The 21,587-nt window shown below is 37.9% G+C and overlaps 1 protein-coding gene across 1 annotated transcript in view; it reads left to right on the plus strand.

The window, feature by feature from the left end:
• The first annotated feature begins 16,911 nt into the window (after positions 1–16,911).
• Positions 16,912–21,587, plus strand: part of CUNH4orf51 (chromosome unknown C4orf51 homolog) — a 74,561-nt gene continuing 69,885 nt past the window's right edge. Inside the window, exon 1 of the mRNA XM_037740600.1 lies at positions 16,912–17,201. Coding sequence (XP_037596528.1) covers positions 16,969–17,201 — 233 coding nt within the window. The 5' untranslated portion in view covers positions 16,912–16,968. The remainder of the gene's footprint in view (positions 17,202–21,587) is intronic.

The following is a 21,587-nucleotide window of genomic DNA, read 5'->3' on the forward strand; positions in this document are numbered from 1 at the left end:
AAAAATAAATAACACCCTTATTTATTAGAAATATCCTTCCATGATCCAGTTTTACAAGTAAAATACTTTTCTTTTATCCACCTATACTAAATTACTATTTACCCTTCCTGTCATTGAAGATGCATCTGAAAACAAAGAATCAGTAGCTTCAAGAGGAATGGTTAAAGCATGGTATCTTTTTTGTATTATTTCTTTTATGTCTACTTGATTAATAGGAGATTTTAGAGTTGAAGAAGCTATGACTCATAGAAGCAATAAATTTTAGACACAGGACTTTTGATTGTGTGGTTGATCTACCCAAGCCAACTCTAGAAAAAAATTGCTATATTTTAAATACTGAGAATCTCATGAAAATCCAAGGACAGGAATCAAAATTTAGTCTTAAGAATGAAGGCAATAAGGACTTCCATTTTAAACTCTGACATATAAAGAACTTGAAAATCACCACTCCCACCATCCTTACTACAGGAAAACGCTGGTCAAACTGAAAATCAAGGACTTTGGGACCCACAGGGAACCACCACACCGAAATCTGGAGACAGGTGCACACAGACAGTCACAGCTCAGATCTGCTTATCTAGAGCGGAAATCAGTGGAGCCATGAACTGTTAGATTATCTTGAAAAATAAGTGATTATTTTGAAGAATTGCTGGAGGCTGAATTTAGACTAGTGCAAAAGTGAGAAACTCCTGGATAGTGCAGTCTTAGGGGAATCCCCACAGTTTCACGGACTTTACTTCCAAGAACAGTGTTGTCACAGTGGAGATTTAAAAAAAAAAAAATCTCTCATGGCTCTGGCAGGAGGAGAAAAAGAGAAATAATTATGTAATAAGCCCAGAGCCTCCTCATAGGCCTACTCTCCAGGGGAAAAGATTGAGCTTTTTCCAGGCTGGGATAATGGCATTCCTTCCACTCCATTCCCAGCTGATGTTTTTTCTCACCTAAAAGGGCCAGGGGAACATAGTCAACAGGAGTCAGGGCTTGGGGCAACTAGATTAGAAACTCAGTAGCCAGTGAATGGAGAATGGAGAATGGAGTGGGAGTAGGGAGAATCTGTATCATTGGAAGAAAACTTGTGAAGTCATAGTTCAGAAACACAGGACCAATTAAAAGACTGATATTTAATTTTAAGATTATGGGACCCTCCCCCATTAAACCTGGCATTAAACCTTGCTATTATAACAGTGGATTAAGTTGTAAGAACTGCCATACACAGACTTTCTGAAGAGGAGTACTTAGGAAAGCCTCAAGTCAAGAGGAAAGACAAAAATAAAGACATGAGAAATTTGAAGACTCTAGTACCTGTAGCTACCCCAAATATTAAATACAGCTCAACTTCTAGCCAGACTAATATGCATCCTCACATTAAATGGCTGTTTAAGTTTTTGTTATCCAATAACATGTATATATTTCAATAAAGAAATTACAAGGTATGCCAAGAGGCAAGAAAATACATAATATGAAGAGACAAAGCAATCATCAGAGCCAGACTCAGATATGACACAGATGTTTGAATTATCAAACAGGGAATTTAAAATAACTGATTAATAAGAGATCTAATGAAAAAATAGACAACATGCAACAACTGATAGTTAATGTAAGCAGAGAGATGGAGACTCCATGAAAGAAAAGGAAATGCTAGGAATTTCTAAAACTAGCAAAAATGAAGAAAGCCTTCAATGAGTTCCTCAGTAGACTCAACATGACCAAGGAAAAAGATCAATGAGCTTAAAGTAAGCCTAGAAATTCACAAACACAAATGCAAGATAAAAAATAAAAGCATGGAATAGAACATTCAAGAATTGTTGGAAAATTCCCAAAGATACACAATTATGGATTACTAAAAGGAGAAGAAAGAAAAGAAGAAATGTTTGAACTAAATGATGCCTGAAAACCATCCAGAATTAACGACAGACACCAAACCACAGATCCAGAAGCCTCAGCAAACACTAAACAGGATAAATAAACAACAACAACAAACCCACACATAACCTATATTTGAACTGCAGAAAACCAGACAAAAAGGATATGGGCCATTCTCAGATCAACCAGAAAGTCTCAGTCATGATACTTCTCTCTGTCTTGTTCCTGCACCATTCTCATTTTAGATTTTAACTCTTTCATAACTGTTTTTTATATGGACTATCAAGGGCCTTTCTAGTTTAAATTTTATCTCATTACCTTACACCTTTAGTTTCCACTTTAGCACTTTATAGTTTATTAGTTCCAAATTTCAGATTCCTGACAGAAATCTTCTGGTGGCAACAGGGGTCACTGAGAGGAATCTATGGGTAGGTTTCCCAGAATCTGGTGCTCACCTCAATCTGTGTTTCAGGAGGTGGGATAATAAAGCATAAATATGGTTCCTGCTCATTCATCAAGAACTGTTTGGATGGCACTTTTTCTTGGGGTTTGTGAGTAAAACAGTCAGTGCTGTGTATTTCCACCACAGAATATTAGGTAGATCAATGAGTTCCAGAAGAGTGAACAGTTTTGCTTAAGCAGCCAGTATCACTTAGACTCAAACCTACTTCTCCTAACTAGCATTTACTCAGTGATCTCTCTGTGACACGAATTAGAAACAGTTTGTTAAGAAAAATGTTTTGCCTTTTGCAAATTTTTTTTTTGAGACAGGGTCTTGTTCTGTTGCACAGACTTGGAGTGCAATGGCACCATCACGGCTCATTGCAGCCTCGACCTCCTGGGTTCAAGCCATCCTCCTACCTCAACCTTCTGAGTAGCTGGGATTACAAGTGCATGCCACCACGCCTGGCTAAATTTTTGTATTTTTTGTTAGAGACAGCGTTTCCCCATGTTGGCCAGGTTGGTCTTGAACTCCTGGACTCAAGTAATGCACCTGCCTTGGCCTCCCAAAGTTCTGGTATCACAAGCATGAGCCACCGTGCCCAACCTTTTTTTTTTCAGCTGTAGAAAAAAATACAACATAGGCGGGGTGCAGTGGCTCACACCTGTAATCTTGGCACTTTGGGAGGCAAATGTGGGAGAATCACTTGAGGCCACAGTTTGAGACTAGCCTGGACAACATGGCAAGAGCCCAGCTCTACAAAAGATAAAGTAAAAATTAGTCTAGCTGTTGTGGTTCATGCCTGTAGTCCCAGCTACTTGGGAGGTTGAAGTGGGGTGGATGCCTTGAGCCCAGGAGTTTAAGGCTGCAGTGAGATATGATCTCTGGACTATACTACAACCTGGACAACAAAGCAAGACTGTCTCTAAAAAACAGACACACAAACAACTTAAAATTCACCCTCTCAATTTCCAAGTATAAAAGAGCATCAACCACATGCATATTGTTGTGCAACAGATGCCCAGAATCACCCCCACCCTGCATGACTGAAATGCTATAGCCACTGAACAAACTTCCCACTGCTTTCTTCCCCCAGCCCTTGGCAACCACCATTCTACTTTCTATTTCTATGAGTTTGACTATTTTAGCCACCTCATATAAATGGAATCATGCAGTATTTGTCTTGTGACTGGCTTATTTCACTTAGCATAATATGCTCAGTTCATCCATGTTGTAACCTAGGACAGGATTTCATTTTTTTAAGGCTGAATAATATTTCATTGTTTGTCCATGCCACATTTTCTTTATCCCTTTATCTATCAATAAACAGGTTGCTTCTACCTCTTGACCGTCATGAATGGTGCTACAACTATGAATAATGCTGGATGTGCAAATACCTCTTTGAAATCTTTAATTCTTCTGGGTATTTATCTAGAAGTGGAATTGCTGTATGTATTACTTTGTTCTCACGCTGCTATAAAGAACTGCCCAAGACTGGCTAATTCATAAAGGAAAGAGGTTTAATTGACTCACAGTTCCACATGGCTGGCAAAGCCTCAGGAAACTTAGAATCATAGCAGAAAGGGAAGCAAACACATCCTTCTTCACATGATGGCAGGAAGGAGAAGCACAGAGCAAAGAGGGAAAAGACCCTTATAAAACCATCAGATCTTGTGAGAACTCACTATCACAAGAATAGCAGCTCCCATGATTCAATTACTTCCCACCAGGTCCCTCCCACAACATGTGGGGATTATGGGAACTACAATTCAAGATGAGATTTGAGAGGGGACAGAGCCAAACCGTAACACTGGATCAACATGGTGGTTCTACTTTTAACTTTTCAAGGAAACTCTATGCTGTTTTTGCATAATGGCTGCATCATTTTACATTCCCAACAGTGCACTGGAGTTCCAATTTCCTCATATCCTCACCAACACTTTCTGTAACTCTTACCATTACTTTCTTATTTTGGTAGTGGCTATCCTAAAGGGTATAATGTGATATCTCACTGTTGGCTTTGACTTCCATTTCCCTGATGATTACTAATGTTGAGCATGTTTTTATATGCTTAAAGTCCATTTGTATATCTTCTTTGGAGAAATGTCTATTTAAGTATTTTGCTCATTTATTAATCAAGTTTTTTTTTGTTATAAAAGTGTGGACATTCTTTACATATTCTGAATATTGACCCCTTATCAGATATATAGTTTGCACATAAACTTTTAAATTATTCCTGTTCTTCCCTTATAGAATTATCAGTCTATCTCATTCTAGAAATGTCATTGCTCCCCAGAGATCTGCTACACTTAGTACATCTTTATTTCAAATAAAGAATCTGAGAAATCACACCACCTCTTTTGTAAAACCAGTGGTGTTACTGGTGCCAGAAACTCTCTTCCCACCAGCTCCAGTCACTTGGGGCTCTTCAAAATAATAGAGGACATAAAAACCATTTTTCTCAATGAATCTCAGAACATGTTATTGCCTGTCATATATTATTACTGTTGTTATAGCTTCATTGTGATTGTGTCCCTCCCTCAAAAAATGTTGAATTCTAACATCCAGTACCTCAGAGTATGATCTTATTTGGGAATAAGGTTGTTGCAGATGTAATTAGTTAAGATGCAGTCATGCTGGAGTAGGGTGGGTCTATCCAATAGGACTGGTGTCCTTATAAGAAGACGATGTGGCAAAGACACACAGGGAAAATGTCATGTGATGATGAAAGCAAAGATTGGAATGATGCAGCCAGCTGCAAGCCAAAGAGCACCAAAGGCTGCCAGCAAACCCCAGAAGCTAGGAAGAGGCAAAGGAGGATTCTCCTACAGATTTCAAAGGGAGCATGGCCTGGCCAGCACCTTAGTTGCAGACTTTCAGCCTCCGCAACTGAAAGATAATAAATTTCTGTTGTTTTATGCTATCTAGTTTGTGGTACTTTTTAATGGCACCCATTTTGCTTCCTTTTATATTCCACAACTTATACAGTATCTTGGACTTAAATTCAGTATTGGGCTTTGAATATTCCAAATATTGAAATAGACGTTTTTCCAAAGAAGAAACACAAATGGCCAATAAGCATAAAAAAAGATGCTCAACATTACTAATCATCAGAAAAATGTAAGTCAAACCACAGTGAGATATCACCTCACACCGTTTAGGATAGCTGCTATCAAAACAGAAAGTAATAGTAACTAGTAACAGTAACAGAAAGGGTTGGAATCCTGAGAAACTAAAACAGCTGTCAAACTATCTAAGCCTGCCTCAGAGAGAGAAATGTCTACAAAGATTTTATAACTACCCCTGCCAATCCCCACTGCCCAAATAAGAATATATTCTTTCACCTCCCAATTCTGCTTCCCTCAGCACCTTGGAAACCCATAAAAAGAAAGGAACACATGAGACTCCTGGTGTTTCTCTTATCACGGTACTTTGCTTCCTTTTATATTCCACAATTTATACCATATCTTGGCCTCAAATTCACTATTGAGATTTAAATATTCCAAAGACCTAAATTTTACAAGTCTGGGAGGTTGAGTTCCATATAAGAGGGACTCAGGAGATGTTAGAGTCATTCTAAAAAAATTAGCAATGAGCAACAGAGAAGTCATTATGAAATCTTTGGTCACTCAAGCTATTCTGCCTTGAGGAAATAACAGGGAGAAAGCAGAGTATATAAAGTGTTGTGCTATTATAAAACTCATTTCAGTTCTATCAGACCTTTTATTTATTTATTTATTTATTTTTGAGGTGAAGTTTTGCTCTTGTTGCCCAGGTTGGAATGCAATGGTGTAATCTTGGCTCACCGCAACCTCCGCCTCCCAGGTTCAAGTAATTCTCCTGCCTCAACCTCCCAAGTAGCTGGGATTACAGGCATATGCCACTATTCCAAGCTAATTTTGTATTTGTAGTAGAGATGGTGTTCTCCATGTTGGTCAGGCTGGTCTCAAACTCCCGACCTCAGGTGCAGGTGATCCACCTGCCTTAGCCTTCCAGAGTGCTGGGATTACAGGCCTGAGCCATTGCGTTCAGCCATTCAACTTTTTATAATATGCATTCATGTTCTCTAGCATCAAGCTCTGTCACATGGCATTTATGTTACAAATTTTTAGCTCAAAATAATATATATATACTACGTATATTTATTTTTTGGGATAGAGTCTCTCTCTGTTGCCCAGGATGGAGTGCAATGGTGCGGGCTCAGCTCACTGCAACCTCCGCCTCCTGGGTTCAAGTGATTCTCCTGCCACAGCCTCCTAAGTAGCTGGGATAACCAGCACCCACCACCACACCTGGCTAATTTTTTGTATTTTTAGTAGACACAGGGTTTCACCATGTTGGCCAGGCTGGTCTTGAACTCCTGATGTCATGATCTGCCGGCCTCAGCCTCACAAAGTGCTGGGATTACAGGCCTGAGCCACTGTGCCCAGCCCTCAAAATAATATCTTAATAATTTACTAGGTATTTGTACTAGGTATTTGTGTCTCAAAACAACAGATAATTCACTACACATAATTTACCTACTTTCCAATATCAAGAAAGAATACCCAGTGAAATTTGTATGCTGTTTATGCTGTCTTTTTACACAGTTTTCTGCTTAAATACCTCTTGATTGGCAAATTAATCCTAAGCAGGGTGGTGGGAGGAAATGACATGGGTATAGTGTATATCACTCAAATGTATTTGTAGAAAGTGGACAAGGCCAGGCGCAGTGAGTGGCTCACGCCTGTAATTCCAGTACTTTGAGAAGCCAAGGTGGGCAGATCACCTAAGATCAGGACCAGCCTGGCCAACATGGTGAAGCCCTGTCTCTACTAAAACTACAAAAATTAGCCAGGCATGGCGGCAGGCAACCGTAATCCCAGCTACTCGGGAGGATGAAGTAGAAGAATTGCTTGAATCTGTAAGGCAAAGTTTGCAGTGAGTGAAGATCGTGCCACTGCACTCTGGCCTGGGCAACAGAGTGAGAGTTCATCTCAAAAAAAAAAAAAAAAGAAGTAGACCAGTATGGCAGGAAATAATAAATGGTGCTGTTCAGTTATACAAGGTAGTTGCAAAATAAGTATTTATTGAATGAATGGGTGAATGAACAAATTCTGAGCAAAGTTAATATGTAGACACAGGGACAAAGAGGCAAAGCCATAGATTAAACAGTCTCTGCAAAGAGTGACAAATCAAAGGGCAGTAATATGTTGAATTAATGCAATTCTCCAAATACCCTAACATGGCATTTGTCGGGATACTCACATTTCTGTAAGACAAAACATTGCATTTCTTGGCTCAAACTATCTCTCAGTGTACCTCTGGAAATGCAGAAACAGGATGTAAATGCCAGTAATGCCAGTACACATTACAAATCTGCTACCGTGCAGACTAAATGTCCAAAGGACGTGAGGTGAAGTATTAACCTTGGTCATTCTAGGATCGTCTGTTCCCAGGTTTTGGCACATTTCTTTCTGTGCATCCTTAAACTTTTAGGTCCCAAATCAGCACATAGTGAGAAAAGAGATAAGGACAGTCAAACTTGGATATGTACTTGACTAAGCCACCAACAAAGGCAAATAAGCTCCCCTTGATAAATAGGGAGGGAATGAAGGGTCTGTCTGTTAAACCCCAAGAAGATTTACCCTCTGATCTCTGTTCACCAACATTCATACATTAACTAATTGTTTTAGCAACTTTATTTTATGGCTTTCTCCACCTCTACCGTGAGGTTCCAGGTAGAATTCAACTTATCTAAAGCTATGAGGAGTTCGTCTATCTATTATTTGTCTTCAAGCATTACGAAACTGTAATTCACTAAGATTAATCTCTTTTTAACAGAGAACTTTTTTATGGACTCCAGTTAGGAAATATGCCTGGGTGATAGCCTCCTAGAATATCTCCTCTGAGCTTGAATAATTTCTGGGGTTGTGAGGGTTTTGCATGTTAATATTTAATTGATAATATTTGATGTGTGGTTCTTAAACTTGGTTTCAGAACCTTCAAAGTATTTCAGTGATGCATGTAACAAGAGACTGTATACTTCTTTCCTGTAAGCAAGTCTACAGACCTCAGCTTGGGTACACACAGGCAGTTTGCATTAAAAATAAATAGAGAATGTCATTCTGGGGCCTTTCTCTGCAGGACTTACCTATTAGATCATGATTAGAAGCTTCTTTGAATATGAAATCCAGTCATGTATGGGTTATCAGAGATGCTTTTGGACTGTCCTAAGAAGAAGGGGAGTAGTCAGCAAATGTGGGACCAAAGCCAGGGCAGAGATAGGTGGAGGGTGACAAATAGATGGAGCGTTCAGTAGGTAAGGGTCCAGACTTCGCAACCACATTGCTGTGTTTCAACCCCAGTTCTACTGCTTCCTAGCAATGTGACTTGGGGTAAACTTTCTATAGATCAGTTTCTTCCTCTGCAAAATGAGGGTAACAATGGTGCCTTTCTCATAGGGTTACTGTGAGGATTTAATGAATGTTAAAGTCTAAGAAACGTGCCTGGATAGTGTTAAGTAATTTGCTTCTATATTAATCCATTGTTATTATTATATACATGAGACTCAGGTTAGTTAAGCAAGAATACTTTGAAATATCTTTTAAGACATCCTTCTAAATGACTTTTGACTATCCCAGTAATGTTTTGCGTATAAGAGACTGAGACAGGTATACAAGCAGAATTGTATAGGAATGGCTTACTTTTATAGTACAGGAAAGATAGGCCCGCTCCACATGTGAGTCAACATTCCCCACTCTCTCCAGGGGTGACCTGACAAAATCAACTATTACTACTTGCTGTTTATCCCAGAGTTGCTGCTAGGAAATCCATGAAGTCTTGACCATTATTATGAATCTTTTTTTTTTTTTTTTTTAAAAAAGGGTCTCACTCTGTTAACCAGCTGGAGCGCAGTGGCCTGATCTCAGCTCTTCGCAGCCTTTAACTCCCAGGCTCATATGATCCTCCCACCTCAGTCCCCCAAGTAGCTGGGACTACAGGCACGTGCCACCATGCCTGGCTAATTTTTATGTTTTTGTTTTGTACAGAGGGGACTTTGTCATGTTGCCCAGGCTGGTCTCCATTCCCTGGGCTCAAGTGATCCACCCACCTCAGCCTCCCAAAGTGCTGGGATTACAGGTGTGAGCCACTGTGTTTGGCTTTGATCATTTTTTAGCTTCAGTTATTAGGAGCCTTTTGGCTTATTCGTCTGAGAGTGTGAGGCACAATTTGTGGACTATTTCATCACAGGTATTTATGAATAGACAGGGTTTCCTTGAAAAAGAACAACCATTCAAGTTTCCTCACATGAATACCTTGGTCCTTACCTCAATGGGCTCTCATATTCTTTCCACCCTATTTTCCTATTCTCTATTCCCCACCCTTTACACACACATACCCTAAAGAGCTGTATACCTGATTTTCTCCTACCTCTGATTACTGGATCCAGAACTAAAAGGAAAGAAAGTTTAAGAAGTATCATATTTGATTGAATTGATTCCAATCTCTATGCCTTAGAGGTTTCCTTTCTTAAGGCCTAGATTCTGGAAGGAAGTGGAAAAGTAAATGCAAAGAATTTCTTGCAAGATTTGAGTGATTTATTATGATATGGCTTGGATATTGGTCCCCCCCAAATCATGTGTTGAAATGTGATCCCCAAAGTTGGAGGTCAGGCATCCTGGGAAGTGATTGGGTCATGGGGGCAGATCCCTCATGAATGGTTTAGGTCCTGCCCTGCCATGATGAGTTGACAGGATATCTGATTGTTGAAAGAGTCTAGGATCTCCCCTGCTTCCTTCTCTTGCTACCTGTCTCATCATGTGACATGCTTGCTCTCCCTTTCACTTCTACCATGAGTCAAGCTTCCTGAGGCCTCACCAGAAGCAGATGCCAGCACTGTGCTTCTTGTGAAGTCTGCAGAACCATGAGCCAATTAAATCTCTTTTCTTTTTCTTTGTATATTACTCAGCCTCCGCCAGTCCTTTAGAGCAAAATAAAATAGCCTAATACAGGTTATATGTTGATGCATTCAATTTGCTTTAATTTTTATAAAATATCATTTTGACTCTATAAATTACATATATTCATTGTAAAAAGTTTAAAAAAAAATAAAAGAATATAGGATGTAAAAATCATATGCATTTTTCCACTCAGCAAAAATAAGTATTAACATTTCATATATAACCTTCTAGGCCTTTTCTTCTAAATACACACACACACACACACACACACACACACACACACACTTTTTATTAAGTGAAATCGGGATCACAACATACACATTGTTTATAATCAGTTTCAGTTTTCAAATAGTAAATAGAACCAAAAATAAATTTCAGGAAAGCAATGAAAAAGGATGCTTCCTTTTGGTCTTTTGCTCGCTAATTTTATCAATTTCCTTTTCCTGTTCCTTTGCAGTTTCCCCTTCTTTTATTTCCATCAATTCTTATTGCAACTGGCTCCTTGTATCCCACATCTTTTAGGCCACCTACTACTCAGTTTTTGATAAGTTGCTAAAAGTTTCCAAATCCCACAGTTAGTTGGTAAGCATGGAGAAATTATTCCAAGAATAAGGACTAAGAATTAATACTATTGTAATTGAGATACTCAAACAATTATTAACGGTAACACATTATGTGTACTCATTAAGGTGTTTAGCCACACTCATCCAAATATCAGAATTTAGTATCTTATGGGGAGGAGATGGATTCAGGCTGAGATGGAAATATCAGCTTTGTATGTTTTTGTTTTTGTTTTTCTCAAGTCAATTCTGCTTTCTCTGGTCTTTATCTGGTATCTTCCTAGGTTTCATCTTGTGAAGATATCAGTAAGCTTCACAGGATATTGCCTGACTTACCTAGTCTATGGTGATAGAAATTGAAATAGTGGTTACCAGATGTTGTGTTTTGTGCGTGTGCGTGCTTGCATGTGCATGTGTGTTTGCACATATGCTTGTGTGCATGTGTGCATATGTGTGCGTGTGTGTGTGCATGTGTGCATGTGTGTGTGTGCACATATGCCTGTGTTTGCTCTTTTGACTAGAAAGGGACACAGAAAAGCCTTCTAGCAGATATGGGTCACAGTTACATGGGTAAGTACATATGTAAAATATATGTGTGTACTTTACTGTTTGATGTTATCTCTAATTTTTTTTTTGAGATGGAGTCTCTCTCTGTTGCTCATGCTGGAGTGCAGTGGTGCAATCTTGGCTCACTGCAACCTCCGCCTCCCAGGTTCAAGCGATTCTCCTGCCTCAGCCTCCTGAGTAGCTGGGACTACAGATGTGCGCCTCCAGGCCCAGCTAATTTTTCGTATTTTTTTAGTAGAGATGGGGATTCACTGTGTTAGCCAGGGTGGTCTCAAACTTCTGACCTGGTGATTCACCCTCCTTGGCCTCGAAAACTGCTGGAATTACAGGCGTGAGCCACCACGCCCAACCTGTTATCTCTAATTTTCTTTTTACAAAATACAGTTTGATCCACCCTTTTGGCAGGCTGTCAGTACTTCAGGCTGGTGATCTAGTCAGGATCCAGTAACTTTCAGGGACTGCAGACCAGCCATCGTGTGAGCTAGAGACCTCTGGCCTTTCCTGTTCCTGGACTCTTCTATAGAATAGCAATCCTCAGAGATGCTTTTGACAAAAGGAGTTTTGTCGTCAAGTAAGTTTAAGAAATGCTACACAATCTAGGCCACTTTGCAAGACGCATAATGCAAACAGATGTTAAAAGCGCTGAGAAATCTTACAACAAAGAACCTGTTTATCCCAAATTGTTCTAAACTTACTCACCATGAAACCCTTTTAACTAATGCCTATTGACATCTCATTCGAATAATCAGCTTATGTTCAGAGAGAAGTCTAGTCAAGGCCAGGTCACCAAAGGCTCCCATGCACCAGGTGAAATGAACACCCCCTTCTAGTTTTATTTGATGTGAGGTCACTTGGTAAGTTCCTATTTTCACAAAATCATGCCCACACCCCAGAGTTTGTTGTCACAGTGCTCTTGATTCTTTTTGTCATATTTAACACAGTGATGACTAAACAATACAGCTTGCTATAAATCAGTTACGAAAGGGAAGTTTTAGTGCAGATTTTCCAACCTGGAAGTCAGACCATATAAGTCAGTGTCCACGGAAAGTTAAATATCTGATAAAATGTCAGAACAAAGAATGAGTGTGAGTTCCTCTAGAATAATTATAGATTAAATAGTTATGATAATAAATTCAATTAGTCTGTTCACTTATTCTCTAATTTGAAGTCCAATTTATTTTTAACAGACTTGTTCAACATCTAGTGGACTGCTGAACTAACTCATAATTCTATCCAAACCCAATTTTCCCTTAAAGTTTCACTTTCAGTTTTTGAGATTATAATTATTAAAATGATATGATAACTGATTATGGGAAAAGTAAAATATTATAGAGGACAGGAAAGTGATAATAAAGTACACTGATACCGTAATGTATTTGTAAAAGACCTAATTTTTTTCATATTCATTTATAGACTAACACATAATTTGAGAAGAAAATTTTAAAATGTTTCCTACATATGATGTTTCGCAATTTTGTCTATTTATTTTCCTGTCTCAAAACAATACATATTGCTGGCAGAGTTTTCCTTAAGCAGCCGCTACCTGATACTGAGAGAGTTGAAGAAACCTAGACAGCCCAGTGTTCCTTTCTCGTCTTCACACTTTATCTTCATCATCTTTTATTTAAAAAAAAAAATAGAGATAGGATCTTACTCTGTTGCCCAGGCTGAACTTGAACTCTTAGGCTCAAGTGATCCTCCTGCCTCAGCCTCCTAAGTAACTGGGATTACAGGTGTGTACCACCACCCCTGGCTTCTTTCATCTTTTTATATCATCTGGAGTTCTCCAAAAGTCTTCAATTCCATGGTAAAAAGTAGCTAAGTCTGCCAATATCTGCCTAATTCTTTTTTGAGGACAGAGGTGCTTATGTTCCAAATTTCAACATTTTAAGGAAGAAACCATAAGGAAACATACTAACAAGTATTTGCAAATAATCTTATTCTCAGATCAATATACCATATAGTGTGTCAGCCTGATTTTAAAAGTCTTCAAATTCAACCCCTGAAGCAGCGTTACTTGTATTCAAAGACCAATTGCAGCAGAATCATGTAAAAATATGAAAATGCAGATCCCTCGGCTTACCTCAGACCTATATTCTCTGAAGGTAGAGCTGAGGGTTCTGCAGGTTTAATGGGCCCTATTGGCGCTAATCAAATTAACTATGGAATTTCTTTTTTTCAGCATTTAATGATAGCTCCACTTACAGAGTTGCTAATCAGTACTTCTGGCATGAGGGTGCTGGGGTGAAGTGGGGAAGGTACATGGCATCTGTGTTTACTAAGAATTCTGAGGGTTACTTGAATGCACACTGGGGGGTTGAGAATTACTGCACCAACAGCTAATTTAAAAAAAAAAAAAAGAACAAACGTTGAAAGATGTATTTGATTATGATTTGCCAATGAATTGTTATTTAATCTGGAAAAGTAAGGATGGGCAAACATAATCTAATTTACAGTAATTATTAGTGAAGGGTGGGGGGATTCAAGTGAATAGAAGATCAAATGCTATGACTTCTCAACATAAAAAAGTTCATGCTTTCATTTCCATGAGCTTAATTCTCTCTCCTCTCTCCCTCGCTTTTTTTTTTTTTTTTTTTTTTTTTTTTTTTTTTTTTTTTTTTTTTTTTTTTTTTTTTTTTTTTGAGGAAATGCACTTTTTAAACATTTCAATAGTTTTTGGGAAAACAGGTGGTTTTTGGTTACATGGATAAGTTCTTTAGCAGTGATTTCCGAGATTTTGGTGTACCTGTCACCCAAGCAGTGTACACTGTACCCAATATATCATCTTTTATCCCGCATCCGCCTCCCACCATTGCCCCAGAGTCCCCAAAGTCCATTATATCATTTTTACGTTTTTGCATCTTCATACTTACTTCCCACTTATGAGTGAGAACATAAGATGTTTGGTTTGCCATTCCTAAGTTACTTCACTTAGAATAATGGCCTTCAACTTGATCTAGGTTGCTGCAAATGCCATTACTTTGCTCCTTTTTATGGCTGCATAGTATTCCATGGTATCTATATACACCACATTTTCTTTATCCACTCATTGGTTGATGGGCATGTTGGCTGGTTACATATTTTTGCAATTGCAAATTGCGCTGCTATAAACATGCATGTGCATGTATTTTTTTCATATAATGACTTCTTTTCCTCTGGGTAGATACCAAGTAGTGGGATTTCTGGATCAAATGGTAGTTCTACTTTTAGTTAAGGAAACTACATACAGATTTTCATAATAGTTGTGCTAGTTTACATTCCCACCAGCAGTATAAAAGTGTTCCTTTTACACCACATGCATGCCAACATCTATTATTTTTTTATTTTTACATTATGGCCATTCTTACAGGAGTAAGGTAATATCTCATTTTGATTTGCATTTCCCTGATGATTAGTGATGCTGAGCATTTTTTCATAGGTTTGTTGACCACTCATATATCTTCTTTTGAGAATTGTTTATTCATATCCTTAGTCCACTTTTCGGTGGGATTATTTGTTTTTTTCTTGCTGATTTCTTTGAGTTCCTTGTAGGTTCTGGATATTAGTCCTTCGTCTAGAACGAAAACTTTGCATGGTTTGCAAATATTTTCTCCCACTCTGTGGGTTGTCTGCTAACTCTTCTGATTGTATCTTTGACTGTGCAGAAGCTTTTTAATTTAATTAGGTCCCATCTATTTATCTTTGTTTTTGTTGCATTTGCTTTTGTGTTCTTGGTCGTGAGGTCTTTGCCTAAGCCAATGTTCGGAAGAGTTTTTCCTATGTTATTTTCTAGAATTTTTATGATTTCGGGTCTTAGATTTAAGTCTTTGATCCATCTTGAGTTGATTAAGGTGAAAGATGAGGATCCAGTTTCATTCTTCTACATATGACTTGCCAATTTTCCCAGCACCATTTGTTGAATAGGGTGTCCTTTCCCTATTTTATGCTGTTGTTTGCTTTGTCAAAGATCAGTTAGCTGTAAGTATTCGGCTTTATTTCTGGGTTCTCTGTTCTGTTCCCTGGGTCTATGTGGCTATTTTTATACCAGTACCATGCTGTTTTAGTAAGTACAGCCTTGTGGTATAGTTTGAAGATGGGCAATGTGATGCTTCCAGATTTGTTCTTTTTGCTTAGTATTGCTTTGGCTACACAGACTTTTTTTACTCCATATTAATTTTAGGATTTTTTTTTCTAGTTCTTTGAAGAATGATGATGTTATTTTGATGAGAACTGCATTGAATTTATAGATTGTTTTTGCCAATATGGTCATTTTCACAATATTAATGCTACCCATCCATGAACGTGGGATGTGTTTCCATTTGTTCTTCTTATCTATGACTTCTTTCAATAGTGTTTTGTAGTTTTCCTTGCAGAGATCTTTCATTACCTTGGTTAGGTATATTCCTAAGTATTTTATTATTTTTGTAACTGTTATAAAAGGGGTTAAGTTCTTAATTTGATTCTTAGCTTGGTTGTTGACGGTGTATAACAGTGCTACTGATTTGTGTACCTTGATTTTGTATTCTGAAACTTTACTGAATTAATTTATCAGACCTAGAAACTTTTCAAATGAGTCTTTAGGATTTTCTAGGTATATGATCATATCATCAGTGAACAGCAACAGTTTGATTTCCTTCTTACTAATTTGGATGCTCTTTATTGCTTTCTCTTATCTGATTGCTCTGGCTAGGACTTCCAGTATAATGCTGAATAGAAGTGGTGAAAGTGGGCATCCTTGTCTTTTTCCAGTTCTCGGGAGGAATGCTTTCAACTTTTCTCCATTCAGTATAATGTTGGCCGTGAGTTTTTCATAAATGGCTTTTCATAGTTTGAGGTATGTCCCTTCTATGCTGATTTTGCTGAAGGCTTTAGTCCTGAAGGGATGCTGGATTTTGTCAAATGTTTTTTTCTGCATCCATGACCTTAATTCTTAACCCTGGCTGCTCTTTAGAATCCTCCAGGATTAAGCTTTAAACAAATAGTGATGCCTGGGCCCTACTCCACAACAACTAAATCAGAATCTCCATGGTGGGGGCCTAGACTCCTGCTTATTTTAATGGCTTTCAGGGTGACTCAAGTGTGCAGCCAGCCAGAGCACCACTACTCTGTGACATATGAGAAGCTGTTGAGTCACCTGCTGTTGCTGACATTATAAGCAGTTCATGTTCTCTTTCAGACACTTGGAGGCTAGGTCTTTAGGGGAAGTGAATGCTTGGCACTGTTCTTTCATCTCTTGTTTCCACTTCTTGAACCACCATCATTGGGAATTACTGCTTTATTTCTGATAGCAGTAATATACAAATAATTTTGCCACCTGCTTTCTTGCCATAATTATGAAGCAGCATATTTCTTAAAGTCCAGAAAGTTATATAACTTACAAATATGTTAGTTAAAATTTCCCTACCTCAGGAGGCAAGAGGGTAGCGTTTGTGGAATTTTGTGATTCGTTGCTTGGCAACTATATCTAAGACAGTTAAGCTTCTGCACTCTGTGAACTGTTGAGTCACAAAGTTTGGTGAGCCCAGTCAATTGCTTCCTGCTACTAGAAGAAAATTAGTTCTTCATTATGCAGAGGACTTGACAACTTGTCATCCAGAGCAGGCCTTTCGTAGTTATGTCACACTTCTTCTACTTGACTCCACAAATTCTTCTGCCCTTTAGCCCTCTTACTTCTCAAGAGTTTGATCTGATCAGACGCAAGGCTGGAGCATCTTGGCAGGATGAAACTCGATGGTCAGATTCTTCTGTGACAACATACACAGGCAGTTACCGGAAAAAACAACTGGACAAGTCCACATGTAGCCGATTTTCTTTAAGAGCAGGACAGCATGAGCCTGAGTGTAAACAGTAAGCTTTCTTTGTAATTTGCACCTGGATATATCACTATAAATAGACAAGAGTGCTCTTAGAAGAAAGAGGTATTGTAGACCCTGAGAGACTTCATAGACTTTAACCCTCTATATTTTCTTTTATACATGTCAGCAGGAAGAAGAGCTAAATGTCAGTGACCAGCTGAAATTATGATCTTATTCTCTATTTAGTACTCTTAAAGTTACATATAGCTACCTACTCCTGAAAGGATATGGATATGAATATTTGACTAAATTTTGGAAATTTTGGGTTCTCTTTTCAGCAAAAAGGTGCTCCTGCGAATTTTGCTTTGTGTCTTGATTAGTTTTCTGGCTTTCGGGAGCTTAAAATTTCCTTCAGAGCAGGAAGAAATTGACTAAATCCTCTCCTACTCCCTACCTGTGGTTATTGCATTTTCTGAGTGTTTACTGTAAGCCAGGCCCTGTGATAAGCCCATAATCAAAAAAATTAATTTCAATTTGATACAGTGACTGCAACTATAGAAATAAGTAATCAGTGCAAACAAAGGAGATTTTGTGGGTGTCTGGTGGGGGAGGGAGTGTTCTGTGTCAGAAGAGAGCTCAGTAAAGCAGGTTTCTTCTAAGCTGGTTTGGAAGGCAAGTGAGGTGGAGAATGGAAAAGCACACTGCATGGAGAAAAACATTCAGCCCCAAGCACTATCAAGGAGCTGCAAGGATCTCAGTAGTACATTTGAGAAAGTAAAAGTAGAGATGTGGAAAAATGTCAGGACTCATTATGAAATCTATCCTTCTGTATATATTAATTGGTAAATCTTTTACCCAAATTCTTGAAACCTATTTGATAATCAGTTAAATTATTAACTTCAACTTCAGATATGAGGAATAACTCACATAATATCCTGATAAATATTAGTTATATTGCCATCCAGGCCTTTCCAAATTATCAAAACTAAGTGCTTAAAGCTAAAATGTCTCAGAAGTACTTTCTAATTGGGTGCCTTGCCTGGTTTAGTCTAACAAACTATAATTTCTGCATTTTTAAAATAAATCTCAGCTATGTTGACACTTAATTAGCTTTGGACATCCCTTTGCTAATTTTGTGATACTTGAGGTTCCTCTTGGCCAGATAGTGAAGTTGTCTTAGTCCATTTTCTGCTACTATACCAGGATACCACAGACTGGGTAAATTATAAATAATGGAAGTTTATTTGGTTCATGGTTATTGGAGGATGAGAAGTCCAAGAACATGATGTCAGCATCTGGTGAGGATCATCCTATGGCAGAGGGTGAAAGGTGAAAGAGAGCACTTGCAACAGAGAAAGACACCAGAAACTCAACTTGCTTTAAAACAACCTCCTCTTGAGATAACTAACCTGCTCCTATGATTAATCTATTTGTGAAGATTCCACACTTATGACCCAGTCACCTCTTATTAGGCCTTACCTCCCGAAACTATTGCATTGGGGATTAAATTTTTAACACATGAACTTTAGAGTGACACACTCAAACCGTAACAGGAGTCTTTAAGCACTACTGAGGTCTTTTCTGAAAATAGTGTTTGAAATGAAGGTGGTATCCAAACAGATCCACTTACCAGAACAGGAAAAAAAAGGTACTACATTTAATAATTCTGAAAAAAATACAAGAACAAGACATTTGGTGAAACTGTATAGAACTTTGTTTTTTTTTTCCTATTCAGAGTGTGATCATTATGTGAATCATTCCAACCAAGGCGGCCTGTGACATTGCAAACCACAAAAGAGCATGAGCTGTGAGGTTCATCTGTTTTTGGAACCTCAGAAATGTAAATATATTCTTCGCACAACTATTTCTTATTCTATTAGAAGCTAAGAAGAAACAAGTGTTATAAATGAAGATGAAGTACAGATTGTGCTCATTTTGAAAGTACTGATTATATTCTAAATTTGCTTTTGTTTTTAATCTTTTTCATGGCTAATTTTAGCCCCAAGGACAAATGTCTTTTTAAGTTCTGAGCAAAAGCTATTTGATTAAAATTCTGTAAGCCTATAGAGAGACATTTTACATTGCTATAAAATCAGAATGGTCCAAGGAGGATTATTGGGACAAAACATAAAATGATTGATCATTTAAAGTGGGTTAAGTCAGGAAAGAATTAAAATATACAAAACATTATACTTTTTATTCATCATTTTTATTTACCATGCATTGAATATTCATATTGTGTGAGATAGAAGAAACTTGGTAGAAGTCCTGATAATTTGGTTCTGAACCAGTTTTAACCATAGATATGTAAATTTATAAACATAATCAAAGGAATTCTGCATTTGGAGCATAGAGATTAGTGTGATACAGACCTTAAGCTATTATGAAATATTGGTGTCAATCCCAGTTGTCTGCCAAAGTTAAAATAAGGGAAGAGTCACATTTTGAAATTCCTAAGCCAGGAATATGGCTCAAGTATAAATTATTAAGTCTTGATTCTTTGTGTATTCAAGACAAGGAATGGAATGGCATACAAATTGGGAAGGAAGAAATAAAACTGTCTTTGTTTACAGATGACATTATTATCTACAAAGAAAACCTGAAAGAATCAGAAAAACAAAACAAACCTGGAACTAGTAAGCTATTACAGCAAGATGCAGAATATAGGGTTAATATATAAAAATATTACTTTCCTATATATGAGCAATAAACAAGTGGAATTTTAAATTAAAAACATGATACCATATACATTAGCATCTCTCAAAGTTAAATACTTAGGTATAAATCTAACAAAATACATACAAGATTTATATAAAATATAATAAAACTACAAAATTCTGATGAAAGAAATCAACCAAGAGCCAAATAAATGGAGAGATTTTTCTATGTCCATGGTTAGGAAGACTCATTATTATCAAGATGTCAGCTCTTCCCAAATTGGTCTATAGATTAAATGCAATTCCAATCAAAATCCTAGCAGGTTAGTTTGTGAATATCAACAAACTAATTCTAAAGTTTATATGGAGAGGCAAAACACCAAGAATAACCAACACTATATTGGAGAAGAACTTAGAGTTGGAGGACTGACACTACCCAACTTTAATGCTTATTTTAAAGCCAAAGTAATCAAGATAGTGTAGTATTGGTGAGAGAACAGATCAGTGGAGCAAAATGGAGATCCTAGAAATAGACCCACATAAATATAGTAACTGCTCTTTGACAAAGAAGCAAAGGAGCAACTATTGTTCTTTTCAATAAACGGTGCTGAAACAAATATTCATATGCCAAAAAATTAACTGAGACACAAACCTTATATCATTCACAAAAAATTAACTCAAAATGGATCATAGACCTAAATGTAAAATGTAAAACTATAAAACACCTAGACGATAACAAGAGAAATCTTAAATGACTTTGGGTATGTCAATAGCGATGACTTTTTAGACACAACACCAAAGGTATGATCCATGAAAGAAATCATTGATAAGCTGAATTTCGTTAAAATTAAAAACATCTGTTCTGAGTAAGACAATGTCAAGAGAATGAGAAGAGAAACCACAGACTGAAAGGAAATATTTGCAAAGGACATATTTGACAAAGAACTGTTATCCAAAATATACAAAGAACTCTTAAAATGAAACAATAGGAAAACAATCTAATTACAGAATGGGTCAGCAGGGTGAGGTGGCTCACGCCTGTAATCCCAGAACCCTGGGAGGCTGAGGTGGGTGGATCATGAGGTCAGGAGTTTGAGACCAGCCTGGCCAACGTGGTGAAACCCCGTCTCTACTAAAAATGCAAAATTTAGCTGGGCATGGTGGTGGATATCTGTAATCCCAGCTACTCAGAAGACAGGTGTAGGTTGCAGTGAGCCAAGACCACACGATTACACTCTAGCCTGCAGGACAGAGTGAGACACTGTCTCAAAAAAAAAAAAAAGAAAAAAAAAGGCAGGGGTGGCCAAACAGGCCGGGTGCAGTGGCTCACACCTGTAATCCCAGCACTTTGGGATGCTGAGGCAGGAGGATTGCTTGAGCTCAGGAGTTTGAGACCAGCCTGGGCAACATGGTAAAAACCCGTCTCTACTAAAATACAAAAAATTAGCCAGGTTTGGCGGTGTGTGCCTATAATTCAAGCTACTAGGGAAACTGAGGCAGGAGAATTGCTTGAACCTGGGAGGCAGATGTTGCAGTGAGCTGAGATACTGCACTCCAGCCTGGGTGACAGAGCAAGATTCCTTCTCAAAAAAAAAAAAAAGGGGGTGGGGGGCCAAAGATTTTAAACGACACCTCACCAAAGGGATATACAGTTACACAGTTGGCAAATAATCATATAAAAAGATGTTCCACCACAACATATGTCATCAGGGAAATGCAAATTAAAATAACAATGAGATACCATTACATACCTATCAAGAGTGAACCCCTCAGGTAAACTA

The sequence above is a fragment of the Cebus imitator genome, unplaced genomic scaffold, assembly GCF_001604975.1.
Source record: "Cebus imitator isolate Cc_AM_T3 unplaced genomic scaffold, Cebus_imitator-1.0 Scaffold4, whole genome shotgun sequence".
Classification (NCBI taxonomy): Eukaryota; Metazoa; Chordata; class Mammalia; order Primates; family Cebidae; genus Cebus; species Cebus imitator.